Source organism: Fusarium poae, chromosome 3, assembly GCF_019609905.1.
Source record: "Fusarium poae strain DAOMC 252244 chromosome 3, whole genome shotgun sequence".
In the NCBI taxonomy this organism is placed as follows: domain Eukaryota; kingdom Fungi; phylum Ascomycota; class Sordariomycetes; order Hypocreales; family Nectriaceae; genus Fusarium; species Fusarium poae.
Genome location: NC_058401.1, coordinates 7,673,219 through 7,688,596, shown reverse-complemented (window position 1 = coordinate 7,688,596; position 15,378 = coordinate 7,673,219). Strand labels below are relative to the sequence as shown.

Genomic DNA, 15,378 nt, shown 5'->3' with positions numbered 1-15,378 from the left:
GAGGGATGGATAGCAGTAGTCAAGATATAATATCTATAGAATAATCATAGCTGGCATTCATAGTACTTAATTACGGTCATTATTGTTAACCAATAACATTGCCTCAATGGCTCAGTGGTAGAGCGTGTCACTAGTAATGACAAGGTCCACGGTTCGATCCCGTGTTGAGGCATAAAGAGTTGGTATAATTTTTGCAGTATGGCATTTTCTTTTTGACTACTTATCAATTTTTTTATTCCTGATCATTACATTCTGGTCTTCCCGTGTCCTTATTCCTATCTCCAAAGCGAACAATATCATTATAAACAACACTCAGTTATTACCATTATTGCCGATACCAGCCGTTCATACCCTTGTCGCTCAAACCTTCAATGCACCATCAACAATATCCCAGGTGTGGTCATTGACTTTCTGAACCTGGTCCTCATTCCACGCTGTCTTCTCAATCACAACACCCTTCTCGTTGATAAACTCATAATGTGTACCAGCCTTCTCACCAGAAGCCGCCGCATTCTCAATTCCTTGGACCATGTGCTCTGCGCATTTCTCAGGCGACACGCCAAAGAGAGACGCAGCAGCTGAAGCCGGGCCCCGCAAATACCAAGGAAGTGATGAAGCAATGTTGGTGTTGACGACACCAGGAGTCGCGTGAATAAAATGTCGCTTGGTACCTGCAGCCTTTTGCTCAGTCCCAAAATGTTGAATCATGGCGTCGGTCATTGATAAACAATGAGCAGCAGCAGTCGACATGCTGAACGTGGTCTTGAGATCCAGATCTTCCCAGTTCAATTTGTCGGGACCTCCACGAACGCTGTCCAAGACAATCAAAACCTTGGCATCTTCTGTGAGAGCTGGCATGAGCTCCCTGATCAGTAGTTGACGTCCGTAGTAGTGAAGCGCCATCTTGCGGTCAATGCCCTCAGACGTCTCAGTTCTTCCAGCGGTGGTGAGAATGCCCTGAGTGAGAACCAGAGTACCGAAGCGATCCTGCGACGCCTTGAGCTCGTCTGTGTAATTTTTGATGGCGCGCATGGATGATGCGTCTAGCGCTCGGAATTGCATGTTGGAATGAGGAATGTTCTTTGGCTCATTGCGACCGCTGATGATGACTGTTGATGAGGGAGTGTTGGCGGCGATGCGACAAGCGATGGCGTAGCCAATACCGCCTGTACCGCCGACGACAAGAGATTTTGAGGCCATATTGTGATGTTGTGTATTGTTTTTTGTGATGGAATTGAATTGCGGGTGGTTGGTTGTGTTGAGAGGCTCGTCTCTTTATTCAATTGAAGCTCATGCAAATCGGCGTTAGAAAATCGGACTTTATTGTGCTGCACTAACTCCGGAAGTTCCTGTTCCGCTCCGCCTGCCACTAAGAATTGTAGTGCAACTCCGCCAGTTGTGGTGGTGTAACGCACACTGAGTGGCTTGGTCTACGCTACAGGGATGTCCTTAGTCTTGTGAGCACCTTGCATCAAGAGGAACAATTACAAGACACGAATGGTTACTTGCATGAGTTACAGAGCGGGGTTGCAAGTCATTATCAAATGACCATTCCAAGATCAGAATAGGGTATATCAGTCATCTTCAATTATCTCAGTACACCATAGAAACAAGTGTGACCATTAATTATCCTTCATGCACCTAGCCCAGTTCCTGGGGCATCACTCTCACTCATAGGGATAGGCGTCTTCAACCAACCCTTCTTATCAGCTTCAAGAATCCCCTTCAACCAAGCATTCGCCATCTTCTCATATCCAGTATCATTGGGATGTTTCGAGTCGCCAAGATCAGCCTTCTTGATGTCAATCGGCACCTCCAGAATCTTCTTGCCAGCTCTTTGTCGCGCCGCGATGAGTGATCGAAGTTTGGGATTGAACTTGTCTGTGTTGGCCTGCATTTTCGCATCGTTGGCCCAAATGACTGGCGCAAGTAGAATAGTCACGTCTGAAGCGACTTTGAAGATACCGTCGACGATATCAGCCATGATGTCAGCTCCAATGTCAAGGTCAATTCCTCGGTCCATGTTGTTGGTGCCGGCGTGGATGAGGACAACATTGGGTCGAGCCTTCATAGGGACTTGCCAGTAACCGTTGATGTCAGATATCAGCTTCCCGCTGTGACCTTCATGGTGTGCATCAACCATGTTGCCGTTCTTCAGGGTTCCTACCATGTTGACCTTGACGCCTTGCGCAAGAATCTTTTGTCGTAATGGTAGACGATACCCAACTATGCCTGTTGAGCCTGTTCCCTTGGTGATGGAATCACCCAAAGGTAACACTCGGATATTGGGAAGTGCAGTGGCTGGTGAGAAAGAGAATGCCATGAGCACCACCACCATGGGGAAAAATCTCCGAATTGTAGACAACATGACGAATCAGCTTTAAGAACAATAAAGTGCATACATAGGCTATTACAACAAATAACCAACCGGAGAAAGTGGCGTCAATACGGGAGGTAGTCATCACCTTAAATAACCCTGCCAAGAAATACTCCTCCTCGATTACTTGACATCATCTTAGAAGGATTGATAAGACAGGAAATGCAGGTCGGTCAGTAGTCTATGTGGGTGAGATCTCGTGGTGTTGATTTATTGGTCTCGTAATCCAACGTTACCGTAAACAAGTCGGTGACCACCGCAAACTCAAGGTTGGGGTATGCAACCAACACATTCACCTTTACTCGTATATACAGGGGTATCATATTTGCAGGTGCATACATGATCTAATCGTCGTAGCTTACGGGGAGCAGGGGTAGGAAGCTGAGAAATCTGACTACGCCTGTTGCATGACGTAAAGATTCATCCCGTGGGCAATAGTAGGTCGCCGTGACGGGCCATGTAATACTGACAATGCAGTGATGTGTTGGCAAATAAAAGCAAAACTTGGGTTAATTGTAGATTGACCCAAGAATTGATCGTCCATCGCGTATCTTATGCTCGAAGATCTTGGTAGTCGAGACCATTGCTGCCAAGTCCATTTCCCCTCAGGCTAGTACGGATCCTGCAACTGTGCCTCACGCATGAATAAGCGACCTGCCTTTCTATCGTCTGCTTATTATTGCCAGAGCACACAAGCGTAAGACGAAAAACCTTTGCAAGCTAATCGACAATACAACCATTAACTGACAGAGGCTATCGTAGGTGCAGACCTGGGTATCTGACAGTTATCTTTACTATGTCCAAGTATGTCCTCGAGATTGTTGTTGTCGAAGAATGGTAAGACCCCGCATGTTGTCGCCATTTCTTCTATTGTAGAAGGGATAAATATCTTCATTGCTCATGCTTCTGTCCGTCAGGTTGGTCGCATGTCCATCCACCGTAGTTCCTCGACGACGAAAAAAAACCCACCTCGTCATGAACTTGCAGAATAAAAGATGACCCAACTCCTCGTCCTTTGCCATGATTTGGCCTTGAAACTTGTGGGCTATTATGCGAAGATGTTCCTGACAAGCTGCGATAGCTTTCGCAACCCCTCGTCCTAGTTAAGAGGAGCTGCAGGCACACCAAAGAAGCCCTGAATAAGTTTCTTCTTCTTTTCTATTCCCTCTCCTCCCATTCCCCTCTATCTTTCATCAAGTATCGACGCCGTCTCATGAAGGACAAGCAGTTGGGACTTTCCAAGATCTCCCAATATCCTCTGTCTCATCCCTCTTGCGCTTATAACGACACGACATGAATGTCGGCCGAAATCCAGATGTCGTCCCAAGGGATATTCCTGACCCACGTTCCTATCTCCATATGGTAAAAGTAAAGGAGAGGAAAAGAAAAGGGCAACGACTGTGGGTCGCAGTCTTCTGATATGTAGATATAAGATCTTCGAGGTAGACAGCTACGTGAGATTAGCACTAACAACGCATAAGATGATTGGTTCGTTGGTTAGGAGCATAGTTATTGCTGAGGAAAAGTCTGTATAAGAACATGATACGGGTGATGTGGGCGATAGAAACAGATAGCTGTTATGGATAATAACATGTCAGATACGGTATCAGATCTTGAAAACACACAGACACCACAACACCACCTTTTCCTATGATAATTCCCGGCGCACAATAGTCAACACGGCTTTCGAACAGCCGACAACGACGGGGCTATGATAGAATCACCCAAGATCAATAACACTCCAACGGGTGGTTTAGAACCACAATTTCATTCCACAAACCACAAAGCCCTATAAAGTTGGGCTATTTTGTAGAACTTGCGTGTCGATGAAAGCCAAACAGTTACTAGAAAATGTCAAAAGTGATGTATGAGAACAGAGAGTTCCGCAAAAAACCACGACAACGGTTAATCGGCAACGTTTTAAAGGGTCCTCACAACGAATGGACGATTTAGAGTTTCATGGAAAGATGAAATCGACAGAATCGGTATGCATAAGCCGATGTCGTATGTTATGCGGGAATACCGGGTCTAGATATTGACAGGCATTGTACTTATGAAGAGTTGTCAGGCATGGTTACTAAAAATATCCACCTTAAAAGTCGGTGTTAATGATCTAGAAAAAGAATTTCACCTGTCAAGTTGCGTTTATCGGGAATTGCCAGCGTGTTTTCGCAGTCCATCGAACCATTCCTCCGGTAAGAGCAGGAATAATTATCACCAACCTATTGACCAAGCACTTCGTCCATTGGCATCATTTTTAAGTACGATCCACTTCGGGTAAAATATAACCTTAAAATCTCCGCTATAGCCAGTATCAGCTGAGATTCCTTTGTCTCCACAGATTGTGAAGCTGGCTTAATGGCGAGTTGAGGCTCAGATAATGCAATGCGTCAATTGTTTTCACCAAGAACTGTTCTTGGCCGGCAAATTGAGAGGTGAAAGTGAAACTAGATTCTTGGTAGACTGCCCTGCTCTCGAACGGCAGACCCCTTCTGGGTTAGCTTATGTTTAGTGAGTGTTTAGCATCTTTAACAAGGAAGGGATCTGCAACACGGGCTGGTCCCAGCCGTGCCGGATCAACTGACTAAAATTAGTCAAAGAGTGGAGTGATTCTTCAGTCTTGGTTCATGCTATAGACCCTGATAACGAGGGATTTAAAGCCGGAACTCTCTTTAATGGAGTAGATGGATTTTCCAAGGGACTATCTGCGGATATACGGCTGCCCAAGGTTGAGGAGGAGGGCCAATCCGACAGTGTGGTCTTCATAATGTGATAAAGGTGCGATACGCAGTCTGTGCATTGGCCCTGGTACATACTCTGTACTGGTAGAATTAATCACTGAATTACGTGCGATGATCCCCGGAAATCCACGGGTTCGTGCCCAACTGGTGACATCGGACCCCTGCTGAAGGGAAACTTGACCTGTAAATGCGACTGAAGAAGACGGCCAACACTTTCTGGGACGGCTAGTTCAGTATCCAGAATATCACCAGACACCACTACCTTGGCGGTTTCCAGTTCTATCTTGCCGTCCTCGCTACCGTTTCCACTCAGTCTGTAGACCCGCTACGTGTCGACCCATGATCGTTGGACTAAATTCGTCTTCGAGGCGCGAGCTGTCATCGTTTAAAATTCGTGATGAGGAATCATGTGCAGTAAATTGTGAGAACCATGATACCCAATCACTTTCGCCAAGATGAAATTATTGAGTTTTACCGATCGTCCGAACTCAAGATCGGCAGATTGTCAATTCTGAGCACATTGTCAGCCCTGTCCAAGATCAAAGTGCTGGATGGTTGTAGGCGTCGCATTGGCCATTGATCCCTGTCTTGACCCCAAAACTCCGAGACATTCATTATCTGCCTGTCATAAGACATGGATCCCACCTGACTCATGAACCCTTCCAACACACGCGGGACTCAATTTATGCGAAGGACGGCAGTAATGCCCGGCATTGCCGATCCATCCCACGTTCCAGTGAGACTTTGAGAGTTTCTGTAATCTTTGCGACGGTACTTGGCCTGCAAGGAAGATGCTTGGAAGCTCTTTGATAAACTACTGCTGTTGTAGATCGAGTACATAAGAACAGACGTCGCCACTTCTGTTAGTCACAACCCACACACTCTTTTAGGTCATTCACTCTCTTTAACATATTCGCTCCTTTTAATCGAGATCCTCTACCTACAATGCGCTGCACTTCAGCCGTATCCTTGGCTATCAGCCTTTCGACATGTGTCGCCGCAGCTCCCGAGAGTCCCTTCATTAGCACCCTTCTCGATCCACTACAACATATCATCCAGTCCGCATATGCTGGCGATGGTCTCAAGGTTGGAAAGCTCGGTGAACTGGGAGGTATCCCTGGAGTCGATGCTACCTACGACTACGTTGTTGTAGGCGGAGGCACTGCAGGAAACACCATTGGTTACCGACTAGCCAAGGCCGGTTTCAGTGTTGCTATTGTCGAGGCTGGAGGCTTTCTCGAGATTGCCAAGCCAATCCTTGCTACAGCGCCGGGTGGAGTGACAGCTGGTAGCGGTGCCAGTCTTCTGGACTCCAACCCATTGAGGGATTGGAAATTCACTACTACACCACAGACATCTGCTGATAACCGCGAGATTCACTATGCCCGCGGAAAGGTGCTGGGTGGTTCATCGCAGCTCAACTTTCTGGTCTACCACCGTCCCACCAACGGTACTATGGCCAAGTGGGCCGAGGAAGTCGGCGACGACAGCTACCAGTAAGTGACATCCCTTCAATCGCCCGATAAACATTTCTAACAGTAAAAGATGGGACCAAATGCTGCCTCACTTCCAGAAAACCGCCACATTCACACCTCCCGACAACGAGAAGCGTGGCCCAACTATTGAAACCGACTACGACGCATCCGCTTTCTCATCTGAAGGAGGTCCCGTCCAGATCAGCTACGCCAACTACGTTCCTTCTTGGGCCGCCCTTGTAGCAAAGGGTCTCAACTCTCTTGGACTCAAGAGCATCGATGGCTTCAGCAGTGGCAGTCTGCTCGGATACTCATACACAACCACCGCCGTTCGACCCAAGACGGTTACTAGAAGTGCATCTGATGACTTTGTCAAGGCTGCTCGGGATGAGAAGCTCGAGACTCTCAAGGTTTACACTCAAAGTCTCGCAAAGAAGGTTCTTTTTGACGGCGACAAGAAGGCCACTGGTGTCGAGGTCACTTCTATCGGCATGGATTACACTCTCAAGGCTCGCAAGGAGGTCATTGTCAGTGGTGGAACTTTCCAGTCTCCTCAGATCTTGATGGTATCTGGTGTTGGTCCCAAGGAGCATTTGGAGGCATTCGACATTCCCGTTGTCGCTGATCTCCCTGGTGTCGGTCAGAACCTGTGGGATCACATTCTCTTTGGCCCATCATTCGAGGTTCAAGGTCTTGAGGATACTCTTAGCGTCGCTATCAACGACCCTGCTGTCTTCCAGGGTGCTCTCGACGCTTACATCCAGCAGCAAGCTGGTCCCTTGACATCTAACCAAGTTGAGCTTCTGGGTTGGGAGAAGGTTCCTCAGATGTACCGATCCAAGTTCTCCAACACCACTCTCAAGGACCTCGCGGACTTCCCCGAAGACTGGCCTGAGGTTGAGTTCATCCCCCTCAACGTCTACTCCGAGGACTGGCAATTCCCCATTCTCCAACAACCCACCGATGGCAAGAAGTACACCAGCATCAACGGTGCTCTCGTCGCTCCTCTTTCTCGTGGCAACATCACTCTTCAGTCCAACTCGACTTCCGATGCACCTCTCATCAACCCCAACTTCCTCGGTGACAAGGGTGACCAAGAAGTTGCCATCGCTCTCTTCCGTCGTCTTCGCGAAGTCGCCAAGTCCGGTCCTTTGAAGGATACTGTTCTCAAGGAAGTCTACCCTGGTGAGGAGCACGAGTCAGATGAGCAGATTCTTGCTGTTCTCCGTGATACTCTCATGACTGTTTGGCATGCTGCTTGCACTTGCAAGATGGGTAAGAAGGAGGACAAGATGGCTGTTCTTGATTCCAAGGCTAGAGTTTACGGTGTTCAAGGTCTTCGTGTTGTTGACGCTTCCTCGTTCCCTGTGCTTATTCCTGGTCATCCTATGGGTACCATCTATGGTTTGGCTGAGAAGATTGCGCATGAGATTATTGCTGACCAGGAAAGCGAGGGCACTGGTTATGAGGTCGACATCGAGGTCTAAAATTAGTTTTCTGTCTTTATTTTGTTAAAAATCTTAGCGTATTTGTTTTAATATTCGTTTTGTTCAGATATTCACTTTGTTCGTACGGATTCTCAACTTGTATATTACACAGTCAATCAGTATTAAATGAGACACTCACTCTGCAATTGTAAAGTATCCACTATTTTAGAAGGAGAAGATCGGCGATAAATCACAGCTTCTCTATGGATGGGAGCTCGGGCTTGCCTCCGGCGTTGCTCATGGGGTGCCCAGCCTCAGCAAAAGATACTGTAGAGAAATTCCTGATGGCTGGCCTCGAAGTTAAGATATCCCACTATCGTTACTTTTTGTAGACTTCGTATATCCCGTGCATTCGCTTGGTTAGTGACGTGGCTCGCAAACATATCCATGTTCAATCGTCAGTTCGGATTCCTATTCGTCAGTTTACCTGTAATACAGGAGCTGAAATGCAATGGCGACAATCTTAATATGATATGGCCCTGCTTTAGATAGATTTTGGCGCTTGTTCTACCGATCCTCCACTCTCCGCTATTTCAACGACTCTTCCCTTGTTTTCGCAATTGTTAGAATTTCTCAATACACTCGATATCCAGTTTCACGACGGATAACTCTAAGCACACCACGTAAAGCACGGACCCGGACTCAAAAGGCTGTGACAAGATGACATCCTACAAGCCTCCCAAAAAAGGAGATGGTGGTTGCTTCGGTTTGTTGTCGAGCTGCTTCAGAACACAGCAAAAAGAAGAATCCATTCCCTTGAAGGCCCAAAAGCCTGCGGCAGAAGCTTTGGCTAGTTCTGCTGACCAGTCGCAACTGGTAACATATTCCCCGGGGCTTCCTCCAATCAGCCATGCAGTTGTCCCGACAGACAAAGAGAGAACGAAGGACTTGTGGCAAGAGGCATTCGATCAACTCGATGACGAGTCTGACAAAAAATCGATTGATGCGAACGTCAATAAGCCTGGCGAAAAGTTCGATATTGACGGATTGGTTGATCTCATTCAGGGCCATGAAGAAACGTTCAAGGAGAAGTCTGTCAAGATCACTATTGGCGACCAGGACATATTCTGGAGGGACTGTGCAAAGAGGACAGTATCGTGCATCAAAACCTGTGGAGATATTGCGATGCCGTTCGCTCCAGAACCTTCTTCTATTGTTTGGTCGGCTGTCAAGGTCCTGCTCAATGTAAGATCCATAATTGTTCCCATCAGTCATACTGGCTAATCTGGCTGTGTAGGCACACGTTGATCAATGCGAGAATCTTATCGCCATTCTCGGATGCGCTGAGAAGGCTCTGAGGTTGGTCAGAGTAGGTGCTATTTGTGACCGAGCTTTCTTGCAAATCGGCTTGACCGAAGGTTCTCAATCTTTCGAGCTTATGCGTGCCGCCTTGGTAAGGATGTACAAAACAATCTTACTTTTTTTGATCCATGCGAAGGAGCAGCTGAACGAGACAAGCGCAATCAGTCAATTCTGCAAAGCATTGTGGAACCCGGGAGAAGCCGATGGGTTGATCAAGGACTTGCACACAGCTGAACAGGAGTTGAACACCTGCATGCAAGCTTGCAACCAGGAACTATCAGTGGCTAATAATCGAGAAGTTCAAAAACGTCTCCAGAGCCTTGACGAACGGATTTGTTACATTGACCGTGGAGTTTCTAAGATCCTCAGTGATATGGAAGACCAGCAGATGAGAAATGCCCTCAATTACATCAGCGACGTACATGTCGGTAACCAACACATTGAGAGGAGAAAAAATAGAACGGAGGGAACTGGCAAATGGCTGTTGAATGATGAAGTATTTCGTGAATGGGAAAACACGAGTTCATCCGCGTTGCTATGGCTCAGGGGAGATGGTAAGTTGGTTTGCATGACTTCCCTGTGTCACATTAGCTAACGGGTGCTAGCTGGTGCTGGTAAATCGACACTTGCTTCTCATATTGTAGATCGCTATTGGAATAATGGTAGCAAGGCTAGCGTACCAACTGATGAAGGATTTGCCTTTTTCTACTTTCGAAAAACCGATCAAGATGGCGGAGACCAGGTGCTCAACGTTCTCAGAAGCTTCGTTCGACAACTAGCAACCATTCCAAATTACCCTGAGAAGATGGTGGCTTTTCTGATCCAGCGTTGTAAGGACATGGAGAAATCGCAGCAACCATTTGACAAAAGCCTTTGTGAGGAAAGTCTTTTGCAGCTTATCAATCTTCTTCCCCGAACAGTTATAGTTCTTGATGGTCTGGATGAGTTTGATAAAGAAGATATGAAGATCATTATGCAAATCATGGTCAAATTACTTGGGGAATCTCAACGACCACTTAAGATGTTCATTTCAAGCCGGGACCGGCCAGATATTCGAAGCAGCCTTTCAAATGCCAGACAAATGCTGGCGACAATCACTGTCGCCGACAAAAATGAGCCCGATATTGAGAAATTTGTCAAGAAAAGAGTCAAAGAGATCGGAGAGGACTGGGGACAAGAGGTGAGAGATAAAGTCGAGAGGAGACTATGTACAGAGTCCGGTGGAATGTATTACTACCCGTTGCTACTATATCATTGTCACATGCTGACTATTCACTTAGGTTCAGATGGGCTTTTCTTCAGGTTGAGCAACTTAAAGGCCTGGGATCCGATGATGCAATCATGAACAGGATAGGAAGGCTACCCAAAGGCCTTGAACAAGCATATGATGAGCTCTACGAAAAGGATGAACTGATCGATCGAATGTACCTCGAGCGAGCGGTGCGATGGACCATGTACGCACTGCAGCCTCTGTCTACTGAAGAGTTGTTAGCCGCAGTCCGATTCGGAACCAGCGATGATAATGGTGTTATCGAGTTGAAAACCATGGGTAGCGTATCGGAAAGACAATTCGAAACTCTTTGTCGTTACCTCATTGTCAAAGACATCGAGGGCAACTGGAAGTTTCCCCATGCATCAGTACAAGAATACTTCCTCGAAAAACACGGAGGCTGGGCGGGACAGAACGGCAAAGCTGAGATTACGAAGTTATCGCTCCTATTGGTCAGGAAAGCAAATCTTGAACCCCCAGATTGGGCTGTAAAGATTGTGGAAGCTGAGATGGCGGCGAGGGAGGTCTTCTGGGCCGAGGAAGCAAATCATGAACCCTCCGCACGTGGGCACGTCGAAAAGCAATTGGAAATGGAGGCTCAAGGCTCTACCATAAATAGCGGAAGTGAAAACACCGCTACAGACCCTGTGAGCTCACTTTGGTTGTATGTATCAAAGTACTGGTTCTCTCACGTCAAACTGATACAGTGTGACATCAAAAACTATCCCGAGATTTCTCAGCTTCTTCATTACTTCATGGTCGATGGAGAGAGGGAGTATGAGAATTGGGCCAAATACTACCCGGCGGCGGCATCAATCTTCGTTGTAGCAGAATACTTGGTAGGCGGCCTTCGGCCCACCAGTATGGCAGTGTTAGGTCTGATTGTCCTTGGCATATATCCAGCAGCGATGCAGTGGGGAGAAGATTGTCTGGAGTCGAATCCAGAGTGTACCAACGCCGAAGACTACAGCATTCTCTCTTTGGCCGTAAAACATGGACCAGACGTGTTATGCCGTCAACTCATCGGGCTTGGTAGCGATATCAACAGAATCGTGAGAAAGGGTTCTACTAGCGCCCTAGAGGTAGCATTGAAGCAAGGGAAGAAGTCCTGTGCCATCACTCTCTTGGAACATGGAGCTGATCCCAATTTGGAGACATGCTCGCATTCCCTCTGTTGCGCTATTGTGAACTGTTATGATAAGGTGCTTCTTGACCTTCTTTTAAACAAGGGGGCAGATCCAGAGGCTATTTGTCGTATTTGCAATTGGGAATGTCCGCTTATTGCGGCAGCGAAGATGGATAATACAGAAGCTGCAGTAACCTTGATTGACGCCGGTGCCCGACTTGACTTCCCTGGCGGTCGTCATGGAACCCCGTTATTACAGGCGGCGAAGAGCGGTTCACTGCAGGTAGCCAAGCTTCTCGTCGGTAGAGGAGCAGATGTTGATGTTCAGACCGAAGAAAGATATGGCGGGGTTTTGGCCGCGGCGTTTTGCAATGGAAAAAGCGAAATGTTGGCATATCTTATTGAAGAGGCTGAAGCAGACCCCTACAGGCTGATCTTTGATCTCGTTACAAAGAAGCCGGTGGTCTATGACTTTTACGATGATAACTGTTACGAAGAACAGCGAAAGAAAATGGCGGCATATCTTCTGATAAATCAATACCTGGAAGTAAATGACTCCCGGGTTCAAGAGATGGTAAATATGCCTGGACTGGAGATGGCTAAGCCACTAATGGAAATGATAGAGGTAGAAAGGTGTAACAGAGTTGGGAATTAACTACTGTAATATTCTCTTACTTTCAAGGGTAGTTTTGAGTTTTCAAAGAATCTGAGTCCGAATGGTAAGAGGGGGTCCCGCCTCTTTTACTGGCTCACCTGTCTGTGTCTTAGATCAGAGCAGCGTGAAATCTGCGTTGCGAACGAGGAACGAAAAAATGCAGGTCTATGTTTGCTTTATACATCATACTAGCATATAACTCACACATCCAGAGGTTAACAAAGTAATTCTATTATGCCATCTCTGTTTTCCGGCGAGTATAATAGCTCTGAGACACTGCCCATCTTAAGAACTTCAAGGATCGATAGCTCAGTGGTACGAGCGAGGGATTGCAGATCCCTAGGTCGCGTGTTCGATCCACGCTCGGTCCTCACTTATTTCTTTTTGTCTGTTCTACCTATAGTTAACTTGGTCAACCTCATTGAGGTTAATAGACATCGTGGGTCCTGTCCCGACTGCTTAGAGTCTAGTCTGGGCGGAGTATGTTACCCATCTTCACATGGTCTGTATTAATAGGGCAGGGGAATTTTCATTTTCGTTATCCCACTGATGCATTTACTACTCAGCTTGTAGCTTCAAACCACTGTATATAAAGGTTGATTGACGATGTCTAAACCTGTAACCTTCATTATAGAACGTCGCCTGAATAAGGAGAAGGATAATAGCTCTGGTATAGAGGAAGATATTATATACTGATAGGTAGTTATATAGCAATAAGTATACTGAAAAAGAAGTCAGTGATATCTAAATACTCTATAAACTCGCTATTCTTTAAATGGCAAATCAGTTTCTGGCTCTGAGACTATAGTGAAAGGTATTGCTATCAAAGAGATGAGCTATGGGCTATATATTCGCCATTTTAGCATGTGTCAGATATAAAAAGAGAGCCTTTATAGCTCAGTGGTAGAGCGTTGCACTTGTAATGCAAAGGTCCATCGTTCAATCCGGTGTGGAGGCATTCAGACATTTGTTTTTTTTTGCCTTTTTTTGCTTATGTTCTTAACCCTTGCATATGTCGCCTACAGTGGAAAGAATTTGACCGAATTAGCGCAAAGGCGGAGGAAGATGCTGAGATGGGTGAGGTAAATGCTCTGCATTCAGTGACTTTAAAGAAGAATGAGGCTGAGTTTTACTTCAGTTGAGAAGAGGTTATTTCATGGTATTACATATTTACATAGTATTATTAGGGACTATAAGAATTAATCTAGCATGTACCAGTCGCCTCAAACGCGTATTGCTTGATCATTGGCTCCTCTAGCTGCTTAGGAAGATACAAGACCAGTGAAAGAGCGGCGATGACAAGTGCATTCTCGGTGATCAGCAAATCTTCTAGGCCAAGACCAGGTGCCAAAGACCTATTGCAAACTTCGGCAAGGTTAATTCGAGATATTTTTCCAGGTCCTTGGTGAGTAAGAGCATCCTTGGCAAGCGCAAACGTCAGAGGGTTCGCGAGCATACTCTCATGCGTGTAGAATGAACCAGCCAATTTCCCAGCGCAAACCTTTTGAACCTCAGCGTTGACAACGCCGACATTACGAGCATCGAGTAGGTAAGCTGACGCGCCAGTACCTTCTTGAGGCTGAACAACCTCATCGAAAAGGCTAGAGTACAGACTTGTAGTGGGGATGTAGCCAGAGTCACCATCGTCAGAGCGAAGTGTATTGATGAATGCGCTTCCGGCTTCTTGTTGAAGTACTGCAGGTGTGTTGATCAAACCAGTGGCACCGCCAATATTGGCCAAGATTGTGCCCTTGTAGTCAGCGCTGATGGCAACATGGTCGGTCGTTACTTTGCGTGTGGAGGGCCAGTACTTGAGCGCCCACTGGACATCAATGTTGCCTTGGGACCAAGCAATGATAGAAACTTCTCGCTTGGTAAGGGAGGCGATGTAGTTGAGTGCATATGCAGCATACTCAGCATTGACTTGAACATCCTCAAGCAGCAGCACAGGGACGTTTACCCAAACGGGGTCTGCCCATTCGACGTCGGTGAGTAATGGAATAAAATTACCACGGAACGTGGTATAACCAGTAGATCCAGTGCCAGGAAACAAAATGACGGGAGGCTTTTCGCCGTAGGTAAAGGTGGGAGGAATATGAATGGCGGCGCGGAGCTTGGCTTCAGAGGTGGTGTAAGGAGCATCGCAGTCTGCTACCTTTGGGTAGACCTTCTTGGGAGGGTTGCGGTTCCTGAAAATGGTTAGTCGAATAACCAAAGCTTTTGTAAGAGTGACTTACTTGTTATTGCTTCCATTCTGATCCGAGACAAGACCCTTGGCATAAGCGAAGAGATCCAGCGTGTTTCCAGAAATAAGACCATTCACGATCAATTGCGCGCTGTAATCGATGATGGTCTTGGGCTTGGACTTTGAAATGTCCTCCAAAGCGGCAGAAACATCTTGCACAGTCTTGTGCTTCTTGGTAGGTTGAAGCACATGTAGGATATCCAGCGTCTTATCTCTGTCGCCGCTGTCAATCGCCTTACGAAGCGTACCAAGAAGGCCTCCAACAACCGCTTCTAGGGTACCATCAACGCCTTTGAGAAGGCCACTGACGAGCTGGCGACTCTCAAGATCTGAGGCAGGGAGTGATGATGGGGCTGCCAGGCCAAGACCTGAGAAAACACAGAGGCTGAGAAGATGCACCAGGAATCGCATTGTGGCTTTTGGAGAAACGTGGTTCCCAAAGCCATTGCAGGGGGCACTCTGGTAGCTATAAGGTGTAGGAACAAGAGTCGATCCCCATATGAGTTCCTGTAATTTTGAGCTTCAACCCACTTAGTGTCCGACCGCACCGCGCAGAGCGGTAGTTGCTGTAAATCATTTGATGGGCTAAAGGCACAGAAAGAACCGTGCGTGCAACCTCGGCTGCTCGGATCGAATCTCTCATTACCTTGTGTGGATACGCCACGTTCCTCATTTCCCCTTGTCCGCTGGCGTCAAACTT

General features: G+C 46.9%; 6 protein-coding genes and 3 non-coding genes across 9 annotated transcripts; 6 read left to right on the top strand and 3 right to left on the bottom strand.

Moving 5' to 3' along the window:
* The first annotated feature begins 100 nt into the window (after window positions 1-100).
* On the top strand, window positions 101-172 carry FPOAC1_009996. Its single transcript has one exon. It is a non-coding gene; the product is annotated as a tRNA-Thr (tRNA).
* A 188-nt stretch (window positions 173-360) lies between these two features.
* Window positions 361-1,200, bottom strand: FPOAC1_009995 (uncharacterized protein; the record flags this gene model as incomplete). Its single annotated transcript, XM_044854400.1, has 1 exon — window positions 361-1,200. One exon carries the CDS (start codon window positions 1,198-1,200, stop codon window positions 361-363), a length of 840 nt encoding a protein of 279 aa, XP_044707070.1.
* A 433-nt stretch (window positions 1,201-1,633) lies between these two features.
* FPOAC1_009994 (uncharacterized protein) lies at window positions 1,634-2,368 on the bottom strand (the record flags this gene model as incomplete). The annotated part of the gene is made up of 1 exon (XM_044854399.1): window positions 1,634-2,368. One exon carries the CDS (start codon window positions 2,366-2,368, stop codon window positions 1,634-1,636), a length of 735 nt encoding a protein of 244 aa, XP_044707069.1.
* A 2,513-nt stretch (window positions 2,369-4,881) lies between these two features.
* Window positions 4,882-5,150, top strand: FPOAC1_009993 (uncharacterized protein; the record flags this gene model as incomplete). The annotated part of the gene is made up of 2 exons (XM_044854398.1): window positions 4,882-4,888; window positions 4,972-5,150. The coding sequence occupies 2 exons, from the start codon at window positions 4,882-4,884 to the stop codon at window positions 5,148-5,150; spliced, it is 186 nt and encodes a 61-aa protein (XP_044707068.1).
* A 913-nt stretch (window positions 5,151-6,063) lies between these two features.
* FPOAC1_009992 (uncharacterized protein) lies at window positions 6,064-8,080 on the top strand (the record flags this gene model as incomplete). The annotated part of the gene is made up of 2 exons (XM_044854397.1): window positions 6,064-6,614; window positions 6,664-8,080. The coding sequence occupies 2 exons, from the start codon at window positions 6,064-6,066 to the stop codon at window positions 8,078-8,080; spliced, it is 1,968 nt and encodes a 655-aa protein (XP_044707067.1).
* A 660-nt stretch (window positions 8,081-8,740) lies between these two features.
* Window positions 8,741-12,407, top strand: FPOAC1_009991 (uncharacterized protein; the record flags this gene model as incomplete). The annotated part of the gene is made up of 6 exons (XM_044854396.1): window positions 8,741-9,265; window positions 9,318-9,473; window positions 9,519-9,936; window positions 9,988-10,609; window positions 10,663-12,352; window positions 12,402-12,407. 6 exons carry the CDS (start codon window positions 8,741-8,743, stop codon window positions 12,405-12,407), a joined length of 3,417 nt encoding a protein of 1,138 aa, XP_044707066.1.
* A 324-nt stretch (window positions 12,408-12,731) lies between these two features.
* Window positions 12,732-12,804, top strand: FPOAC1_009990. The gene has a single exon. It is a non-coding gene; the product is annotated as a tRNA-Cys (tRNA).
* Window positions 12,805-13,319: 515 nt separating this feature from the next.
* Window positions 13,320-13,391, top strand: FPOAC1_009989. The gene has a single exon. It is a non-coding gene; the product is annotated as a tRNA-Thr (tRNA).
* A 246-nt stretch (window positions 13,392-13,637) lies between these two features.
* Window positions 13,638-15,089, bottom strand: FPOAC1_009988 (uncharacterized protein; the record flags this gene model as incomplete). Its single annotated transcript, XM_044854395.1, has 2 exons — window positions 13,638-14,622; window positions 14,671-15,089. The coding sequence occupies 2 exons, from the start codon at window positions 15,087-15,089 to the stop codon at window positions 13,638-13,640; spliced, it is 1,404 nt and encodes a 467-aa protein (XP_044707065.1).
* Between the last annotated feature and the right edge of the window lie 289 nt (window positions 15,090-15,378).